The sequence below is a fragment of the Artemia sp. Qi Xiang Cuo genome, chromosome 18, assembly GCF_049724085.1.
Source record: "Artemia sp. Qi Xiang Cuo chromosome 18, ASM4972408v1, whole genome shotgun sequence".
Lineage (NCBI taxonomy): Eukaryota > Metazoa > Arthropoda > Branchiopoda > Anostraca > Artemiidae > Artemia > Artemia sp. Qi Xiang Cuo.
This window is the reverse complement of record NC_142811.1, coordinates 9,337,351-9,348,488: the sequence shown is the minus strand read 5'-3', so window position 1 is coordinate 9,348,488 and position 11,138 is coordinate 9,337,351. Positions and strand designations below refer to the sequence as shown.

At 37.5% G+C, this 11,138-nt stretch overlaps 1 protein-coding gene across 1 annotated transcript in view; it reads right to left on the bottom strand.

Moving 5' to 3' along the window:
- Positions 1-483: 483 nt before the first annotated feature.
- LOC148941182 (uncharacterized) overlaps positions 484-11,138 on the bottom strand; it is a 48,310-nt gene continuing 37,655 nt past the window's right edge. Inside the window, exon 4 of the mRNA XM_089104681.1 lies at positions 484-3,793. Coding sequence (XP_088960807.1) covers positions 1,704-3,793 — 2,090 coding nt within the window. The 3' untranslated portion in view covers positions 484-1,703. The remainder of the gene's footprint in view (positions 3,794-11,138) is intronic.

Below are 11,138 nucleotides of genomic sequence, written 5' to 3'. Positions count from 1 at the left end.
TAGCCTTTATAGTATCCTGTTATAATAACTTAACACCTGAACCCAAAAAAACGAAAAGAAGAATTAAAAGAAATAAAATACAAAAATAAATACCATAAGACTTTACACATATATCCTACATGTATTTGTGTATGTGTGGGGAGTAATTTTCATGGTGAATTTTCCAGAGGAGAGATATCCGCAAGGAGGGGATCGTAATTTATCAGGGGAAATACACCTAAACCTTTTAGGTTATTGGCGGAGGCAGCTTACACTTAACACAATAACTAAGAGAAATTGCCCGTAGTTTCCTTCAAAAGACTAGCCCTTTTAGCCTATAGCTGCTAGGCCGTATGTCGGGCGTAGAATACCCAAAACTCTGACAATAAGTCTCTCTAGGAATAACGCTATCCAAACCAGGGGCATACAAATCCCAGGCTGAAACAATATCTTACAAAGTTCCTACTTAGTTCAAGGTAGAGGGGAAATAACTTCTAATCCCTACGAAAACTCAAATGTTTTATTTTCAAGCCAAGGGCAAAAATATAATGAACTGACAATTATAAAACGACAAAGAGAAAGCTGTCCTGTTTCACAGATCGTGAAAATACACACTAAATGAAAACAAACTTAATTGAAACATATCCAAAACTATATTCGATAAGACAATGAATGTACCTAAGGATCAAAATTTGCCATAGAGACAAGTAAAATGGCCACAAGCCATCCACTTGTTATTACATAATATCAGATGGACATTCAAATAATACTTTTTAAAATAGGTTCGAAAGGATGTAAATCACCATTTTAAAGAAGCAGAATCCACCCAGATCGCTATGAACACTTTCTTCAAGGTATTGCCTCTAATGTGACTTCTCATGATATCTTCAGATGTCAACTGAACAAAACATCTTTTACTGGTGTTTTGTCTTACCCGTGTGTCTCCCCTATTGAGTAAGGTAAATTTGAACTTTTACGCTTCGGTTTAGGATTATTCTCGTTTATGTGTATTTTGTATGTAACGTTAAGAAAAAAATTGAAAGAGAAAATTTTATTTTAAGTATTTTTCAATCCAATGATTTTACATCCTTAAGAGGCTTCAAACGTAATCAAGCGAATTCCCTCTAAGAATCTTTGTTAAATTGAAATTACTATAAATCTCATTAATATTATTATTTTAACCATGTGTCATATTTTGGATAATTATGTCGTATTTTTTTTATGGTTGTTTAGCATCATATTACAAGCCAAATGACGCCTTTTAATTTTTTTTTTTATTGGTTACTAGTCATAGGGTTTTTCACCAGAGTGTGACCAAAAGTAACGAAAATGTCAAATAAGACTTTTGATTATATATTTTTTTTTACAACGTATTCTACATTTATAGGATATTTCACTAGAGTATAACCTCTTACAAACAATCAAATTGCTTTTTTGAGATAAACTTTTATTACATACTTTGCATTTGTATAATCGTTCAGCAATGTGTAACCACACATGATTTGAATCAATCTATATCTCGAAGTAAAATTTTACTGGCATACTTAGCAGTCATAAGGCTTTTTACCACAGTGTGACTTGAAGTGATCAATCAAATGATGCTTTTGAATAAATTGTTTACTACATACTTGGCAATCTTAAGGTTTTTCACCAGGGTGTAACCTCATGTGAACATTCAAGGTGCTCTTTTTAGTAAAACGTTTGTTGCATATTTCACATTCGTGTCATCTTTCATAATTGTGTAACCGCATATGAATAGTTAAATAAGACCTTGATGAAAACTTTTTACTGCATACTTTGCATTTATAAGGCTTTTCACCGGAGTGTGAACGAAAATGGTAAGTCAAACTAGACTTTTGAGTGAATTTTTTATTGCATATTTTACAGTCAAAAGGTTTCTCACCAGAGTGTGACCTCAAATGAACCATCAAGTTGCTATTTTGAAAAAAACTTTTATTACAAATTTCACATTTGTATTGTCGTTCATCACTGTGGAACCGCATGTGTCTATACAAAGATGATCTAGAAGAGTAATTTTTAGAGCAAACGTTGCAGCCAAAAGATTTTTGACCATAGTGTGACGTCAAATGTTCAGTTAAATGAGACTTTTGATTGAATTTTTTACCACACAATTTACATTCATAAGGTTTTTCACCAGAGTGTAACCTCATATGAACGATTAGACTGCCATTTTGAGAAAAACTTTTATTACATATTTTACATTCGTATGGCCTTTCACTGTGTAACCGCAAGTGAATAGTTAAATAAGAACTCGAAGCAAATTTTTTATTGCATATTTTGCATTGGTACGGTATTTCACAACTATGTAATCGCATGTGATGACTTAAATAAAATCTATAAGAGAACTTTTTATTGCATATTTTGCAGCCATAAGGTTTTTCACCAGAATGCAATCTCAAGTGGCGAGTAAAATTAGACTTTTGAGCAAACGTTTTATTACATGCTCGACACTTGTACGGTTTTTCACCAGTGTGTACCCTCATATGGTCAATCAAACGGTATTTTTGTGAAAAATTTTTACTGCACAACTCACAGACAAATGGTTTTTCGCCAAAGTGTAACCTCATATGAACAATCAAGTGACTACTTTGGGAAAAACTTTTAGTACAAACTTTACATTTGTATGGCCGTTCACCAGTGTGTATCCGCATGTGATTCGTTAAGCAAGATCTCAAAGCAAACTTTTTATAGCATGTTTTACAGTGGTACGGCGATTCACCACTGTGTAAACGCATGTGATGGACTAAATAATATCCCGAAGAAAACTTTTTATTACATACTTTGCACCCATAAGGTTTTTCACCGGAATGCGATCTTAAGTGAAAAATTAAATTCGACTTTTGGGCAAACTTTTTATTGCAAATTTTACACTCATACGCCTTTTCACCAGAGTGCAGCCTCAAATGAACATTCAAATTGTTGACACTTGAAAATATTTTCTTGCAAATTTTGCATTGGGATGGATTATCACTATTGTTTAACTTTAATTTTCTATTCACAGACGACTGGTTTGGTAAACTTTTATTGGAGGTTTTAGGCTTTTGGGGCTCTTCACTACCGTTATGCACAAAAGGGCTAATTACATATTGTTTTTTAGTATCTTTAGATTTTAAAATATGATCTTTAGTATTTAAATCACAGATACCAACTGAATTTAAATATAAAGGTCTACTAACTAATGGTAGGTTTAAAAATGATTCAAACTGAAGCGAATTTTGTGAAAAATGACCTGCCGAGAGCAAATGGTACTTTGGGTCACCAATTTCTTCATGTAAACAAATTGGACATTTCCTAGTTTTTCCAAGCTGATGCTCCACAAAATGTAAAACAAATTCAGAATAATCTTGAATTACTGCAGGACAGATGTCACATTCAATTGGAGATAGTTTCTCACATCCAGTGTTCTGATGGAGGTCTAACATCAAGAAGCAGTTTTCAATTTTACCACAAAGATCACATCGCCAGATGCCATTTGCCGTTTCATCAATATGCCTACTGGTTAGATCCTGTAGCATAATAATGGGTTTTGCCCTCACCAGCACCCTTGGCTGGATATTATTCAAATTATTTCTCAGAGGAATTGTGTCCATATTGAAGTCTTGAAAACTTGAATATTTTTCGTCAATATATATATGAACTGGATGAGGCACTACAATTTCAGAAACTGGACAAATTTCTGGCTCTATATAGGAGGCCTCTATATGCCCTCCTGCACTAGGAGGGCAGGAAGAGCTCAAAACGTCGTTTTCATTTGTGGACTCTTTTTTGCAAAACAGTAGATCTGTTGGCAAACCTAAAATAGAAAAAAAATAATATACAGTATAATCAAAACACGACTTAGTAATGTATGACTAAAAACTTTTCAATATCAATTCTTTAAGGTGCTAGGCTATATAAATGATAACTCAAATATCAATGAGCGACGCAAACTTTTTATGAAAAATGTTAGTCAAAAGAACTAAAATTAATGTTTTAAAAATGGGAAGCAAAGTTTTGAAGTGCTTCACTATCGAACTTGCGTAATTTTCGAGAGTCCTGACTATAAAGCCTATTCCGCTAGAATTAAAAATAAGAATTTTAATGAAGCCCCCTTCACCAACATTCTTATTTGTAATTCTAGATATTGATACTGACGCAACTGATACTTCAGTTGCGTAATAAAAGTTCAAGAGCCCTTCAAGATTCAGTTCAGTGCCCTTCAAGTTCAAAAGTCAAAAGCGACTGAAGGGAAATCAGCCCCTCTCCCACGTTCCTTTTTGTCCCCCCCCCTACTCCAAAGATCTCCAAGTAATTTTCTGCAATAGCAATTTTGCTTCTGGTGTTGAAACAACTTCCGAAACTCTTGTGACGAAGACTAAATATTTCATCATTTGGCCATTGCTTACATATGTCATGTCTTAATGGAAAAAGCGGACGGGGGAGGGGGGAGAGATGTGTTATATCTTAGGTCTGAGAAAAAGGCTAAGCGTATTTGGTGCTAAGCACACTATTTGCATGTGTTGTCAAAGTTGGTATCAGAAATATTTCAAAAATATTGGCGCTTTCTTGACAATTATATGTGTCTTGAACAGTCTTGGAGAGTATAAACAAAATCAAATTGAATATTTGATTCATAATGATATTAATTGTTGAAAGATCCATCAGTTCTAATTTTATTTCACTTTAATTTCATTTTCATTTTCATTTTCAATAGATTTTTACAGTTAAGGAAGGGGCAGTATCCAAACTCTTGTTTGTAGTGAAGCTAAGTTCATCCTGGACAATCTTAGAAAGAACTAATAAATTAAACTGAATATTTGATGTCTAATGATATTAATTGCTGAAAGCTCATCACTTCAAAACTTTACTGTAATTTTAATGTTTATTATCAATATTAAGTACAAAAGAAAATATTTGAATTATAATTCGTTTTCAGTAAAGCGCCAATGACGCAGTAGGTATTAGACTTTTACAGTAAGAGAAGGAGGCGATACCCAAACTCTTGTTTGTAGTGATTTTTGTTCGTTTCAAGCTTGATTTGCATATTCAATTTAAGTTTCATTCGTTTCAAGATTTATTTATTCATTTATATTAGTATCTATTGTATCTTTATTTGCATTGATTGTTTATTTAATTTCTGTTCGTTTTGGGTTTCATTTATACTTCAATAGCAAAATAGTTTTTTTTCGTTTTAAGCTGGATTTGGATATTCAGTTTAAGCATTACTCGCTTTAAGATTTATTTTTTCATTTATATTATTACTTGTCGTATGTTTTTTTGCTATGATTGTTTATTTAATTTCTGTTCGTTTTGGTTATCATTTATTCTTTAATAATAATTTTTGGTCGTTTTGAGTTTGAATTTTAACAGGTATTTGTGTATGCTCAGCCGAACTTGAATATAACTTTTACTTTTCTTTGACTGAAACATTATTCGGAAAGTTTTTGTTTTAATTAATAACAGATCGATCTTTATAGCAAAATCTTTCAAGGTTTTAAAAATTCCTTATTTTAGAGTCAAACCTGTTTTTTCAACATCAAATGTTCATCAAAGAATCAAAACTAGTATCAAAGTAACAATACCAAAGTAAAAAAAAAGCATGAAAGTAAAAACGTATCAAAGTAACAATAAGCAACTTGCATAACTTACAGCCCTTGCACCGTAAATCGAAGTTGCAACGTAAATCGAATTCCGTAACGCACAGCCATTTCCCCAGGGTTGGGGGCGGGGGTTCAACCCGCGAAGCATAGTTATTTGGCCTTTGAACTTTTTTGAACAAAATGGCAATCTCAAAATTTTGACCGGATGCCCTTTGAAAAAGTGGGGCGTGGGCTAGATGTCCATTGATCACTTTTGACTCTTAAAAAAGAACTAGAAGTTTCAATTTCCGATTAACTACGCCCCCTCCAAAGTTAATATGACCACCCTTTCCATAAAAACCTTATATTCTAATAATAGGCAACTTACATCAGAATCATTTATTAACATAAAAGCTTTCGTAGTCAGGGTTTAAATCCCGACTAAATCGCGCTATTATTTACAAAGTGAACAAAGACACAAACAAATTAATACACATGTCACTTATTGTAGACAGAAACATAAAAAGGCACAAACGAATTGCTGAAGCGATTAGTGCGACACTTGGGCTGGGCTAACTTTGTTGCTTTTGATCTTGTAGTTACTTTTTTTGTCAGCATTGGGGGTAATATATTTCTGTGTTTATCCATGTCAGAGGAAACTGGCCAAATTTACAGATAAGTTGAAAACGGCGATCGTGGAGTGACGGCAAATTTAGTTGAGACAGTGCTGATTCGTAATCGGTGTACTGATCAGACAGTATGGCCTTCACTGCTCTTTTCTGGACTGATTCGAGTACTTCGCTCATATAGACAGTGTTCCGAACCTATGGACCCCATACAGGGCACGCATACTCTAATATCGGGCAAATATATGTCAGGTAGGCTGTTTTCAATTGCGGCACTGAAAAACCAAATCTTCGCATCAGTAAAAGGGTACGCATGGCACAGTTCGCCTTTTTCACTACCCCTTGGACGTGGAGGCTAAACGAAGAGTCAACGCTGAACGTAACACCGAGAATAACTGCCGACGATACGCTTTGGTATGGTGGAGGGGGGCACTGAAAATACCTTTTGAGAGGGTTAAATCGAAGAATTTTTGTTTTCGTTTCGTTGATTTGGAGGCTGTTTTCAGAACACTGGTCTCTAAAGTTGTCGATAAATGATTCACTGAACTGGGGAACGATTTGAGACTTCTCAATGAGGTATTTTAAGAGGGTGGAAAGGTCATCTACGAATTTGAACCGTTCGTCAAAATCAGCCTGGACGAAGTTGATCACAGCCAAGAACAACAAGGCAGCGAGTTTAGTGCCTTGTGGGACACCACACGTAAGCTCAGACCATTCCGAGTCAGTATCCCCCGGGTAGAGACCATATACACTCTCTAGTCGGCCGCGTAAGAAATCTATTATTAATAAGAGAATATGTCTGCAAGCTCCCATAACCTTCAGATTTTTCACTGCAGTATAATGGCGTATCAAGTCGAAGGCTTTTCTATAGTCGGCTAGGAGATCTACAATTGTGCCTCCTTGGTCAAGCCACTCAACAATAAGGTGATACAGACGCACAAGATAAACAGTTGTACTACTACCTTTCAAGCACCCGTATTGGTATGGATCAAGAGAGCCCTGGACTTGTGACATAAGTTCACGATATATAAATGATTCCGCTACCTTAGAGAGGTTCGGAACTATCGAAATTTGGCGGAGTTGGTCGCAAGAATTCGGGTTTTCCACTTTTGGAATGACGCACACATAAGCTCTCTTTCAAACACTGGGGATCACTTGTTCGTGAAAACAGTGGTTAATAATAGAGCTGAGTGGCTTTGCGAGAAAAATGGAGAATTCGTGTAACTACTTGACAGGGAGTTTACCAGGGTAAGACGCAGAGTTTACTTTCAGTTTCTGAAGTTCCTTAATGACGGCATATTCAGATACTTCAAATGTCTCATCAGTCTCGGTGTCAGCAATGATATTCTTAATTTCCGAATTTGCGATTGATGGATATGTGGTGCATATGCCGGAGAAAAAATTGTTCACTTTAGTAGCTGATGTTATTGTGCCGTCATCTTTGAGCAGTCTCAGGTCCTTTGGCGTTGATTTCCATGCAAGGGTTTTGACCAAGGAGTGCCATTTGTGTGGGTCAGTGTGCAGTAATGGCGTTATTTTCTCTTTTACATACTGTCTTTTGGCTAGTCTGTTTAACTTCACAATTCTGTTACGCAAACTGGCTGCAGCCGCTTGATCTCCAGCTTTGTGGAGACTACAGCGAGTTTTTATCATCTGCTTGAGTTCGCGGGTGATCCATGGTTTGTCAGTGTCACAAACTGTAATAACTTTTGTTGGGAAAAAATCATGGAACTTTTCCAACAGAAGCCTGTTTAGTTTGCTGACTTTGACATTAATGTCGGTCTCTGCGCAAATATCATCAAAATCGTAAGTACCAATCCAGCAACCGAATTGAGCTATTGAAGACCTTGTGATGGGCCGAATTGTGGTTTTTGTTGGTTTCGGTCGTGGGATACTTGCTTGTGCTTCCCAGAAAATTATAAAATGATCAGAATTCTGAAGGGGACCTAGAGATCGGGGAGCGTTATAAAGATCTGCCAAGTTCGTAAAGATCATGTCAAGAGTACTGCCACTTTGGTGAGTCGGAAAGTTCACTACTTGTTTCATATCCAAAACGTTTGAGACCCACTGACGATTGGTCTGATTGAAATCGCCAGCAATCACAAACGCAGGGGAAGTGTACTTGTGGCGCATTCTGTCGACGAACACTTGTATGTGCTCAATAAGTTCTTTTCTGTTCCCAGCGCTTTCTGGATAGTACACTGACGCAACTATTAAGCAGGAGAATCTTCGTGACAGATGCGCCGGTCTGCACTCCACCCACACAATCTCATGGCTCGAATCATTGGGGCTACTTAACAGTTTTGTCACGTATATAAAGTCCTACGCCACCTCCGCGACGGTCAAGGCCTCGGTCACGTCGAGTGTTGAGGTAGCTTCTGTAACCTTTAATCCGTGCAGTCTCCTCAGTAATGTCCCAACACTCGCTGATTATTGCAATGGGTACGTTATTCTGCTTAATTAATACCTCCAGCTCGTCCATTTTATTGTTCAAAGATCGAGCGTTACACATTAGCATATTCGGAAGTTCGTATTTTGCTGAGAATCGCTCCGGGCGCAAATTTGGAGGAGTAGGTTCCGAAGCACTGCAGTTAACATTCTCTATAAACCAGGGGACAAGTAGGGGTGGAGTATCGTGAGGAGGAGCGCAACGGATTACGATTAGGTTACTCGTCCTCGTCAGCCGGTCCTTTGTCTTTCTCCTGCGGGAGATATACACCGGGATTCTCATTTGGCGTTTCCTTTTTCCTCCTCGTTTGCCACGGTGGGTTCGCTTATTCAAGCAGTCCGATAAGCGAGAGCACTCTGGTAGCCCTAAGTAGCGAGCTATCTCAGTGCGCACTGGTGGTTTCTTTAAGAGTCCAAATAGCCATAAGTTACAAAAGGTAGATGGTGCCACTGATAAATCCGGTGATTGAATCTTCATTAGGGCCGGTTTTTCGTATTTAATTTGCATGATGATTGCACTAAGCAAAGTCAGGAACAGCAAGTCTTTGGTTACTTTCACTATCACAGCAGGAATCCGGATAAAACGAGCACTGGACTAGCTAAACTAAGAAGGCGGAGGCAGCTTTTTCAAAGCGCTCTCACTGCCATCTACATCAAGGAACATCAGGGAAACCTCAGCAGCAGGAGATCACCGGGAGCAAGGGAAGCGTCGAGACCTGCTCACCTGTTCCCTGCAATTTAAGGCTAATTAACCGGCAGGTACCAATACGGCGCTTCCGGCAGGTTCTCTCCCCTCTTCTGCTTGATCCCAAGCGAACCACGCAGTCCACAGGACTTCACTAATTCAGAAGAAACATAAACATATACACACGCCGATTTTAACCTTTTTTCGCGCCCGAAAACCAAACTCACAAACAAGAATGGCAACGCTGCGCGGCCAAAAAACACGCAATCAGCGTGTGCGCATCCAATAGACACACCGGATCCCTAAAATATGGCTCTTCTTAACTGGAAAAAAATATTCACTTACTTGGAAAATCACAATTATAAATCTCGTTTCAAAATTATCCCAAAAAAATATCTTATTCAAAACTAGTGAAATGACAAAATATATTTTCCTTAGTTATTTCATCCATGGTTGTCATGTTAATTCTTACGATGTCCTCAACATAAAATACAATCCTTTCCCCGGGGGCTGTGGAGAATTTCTTAACCCCTAAGATATAGTAATTGGAATTTTTAACTATTTTGAAAAACATGGCTATTCAAAAATTTTGATAAGATGCATTTGGGGAAAAAAGGCAAGGGAGGGGGATTGTTACTTTTTGATTACTTTTTTTTTGTTTCTTAAAAGGGGCATATAAAATTTTAATTTCCTGTCGAATGAACTTCCTCCAAAGTTTATAATCAAAACTATAAACTTCTTAAAATTTTTATTGGATGGGTTTGGGTGAAAAAAATCACGGAGAGGCGGTGAGCTAGTTACCGTCCGATGTCTTTTGACTCTGAAAAAGTGAACTAGAACTTTTAATTTCCAATCAAATGAGCCCTCTCTGAAGTTTATACACGCATCCCTTCGAAAAGAATCATATTTGCCCCAGGGTGTAATTTACAAAGCGTGCCCCCGGGCCCTGGGGGGGGGTGTCGACACCGGAGTTTTTTTTTATCTGATGTTTGAACTATTTAAAAAAGAATGGCTATCTCAAAATTTTTACTGGATGGGTTTGAGGAAAAAGGGCGTGGGTGGGGGACTAGTTGCCCTTGGATCTCTTTTAACTCTTAAAAATTAACTAGAACTTTTAATTTCCAATCAAATGAGTCATCTCTGAAGTTTATACGAGCATCTCTTCCATAAGAACCATATATGCTCCCAGAGCATGACTTACGACAGCCCCAGGCCCTGGGGGGTTGTGTCGACACCAGAGTTTTTGTTATGTGACCTTTTAACTATTTTTAACAAAATGGTTATCTCAACATTTTTATCTGATCCATTTTGGGGAAAAGGGCGTGGAAGCGGGGGGGGGGGGCTAGTTGCCCGCTGATCATTTTTAGCTCTTAAAGAGTGAACTAGAACTCTAACTTTCCAAACAAATTAGCCCTCTCTGAAGTATATACGAGCATCCCATCTATAAGAGCCATATATGCCCCCGGGGCATACCTTAAAATACCTGCCCCCGGGCCTTGGAGGGTTGTGCCGACACCAGAGTTTTTATTACCTAACCTTTTAACTATTTTTAACAAAATGGCTATCTCAAAATTTTATCTGATGCATGTGAGGAAAGAGGGCGTGGAGGGGGGGGAGCTAGTTGCCCTGCGATCTCTTTTGACTCTTAAAAAGTGAACTACAACTTTCACTTTACAAATAATGAGCCCATTCTGAAGTCTATACGAGCATCCCTCCCAAAAGAACCATATATACCCCTGGGTCATAACTTACAACGCCTGCCCCCGTGCCCTGGGGGGTTATGTCGACACAATTTTTTTTTATCTGACCCTTGAACTATTT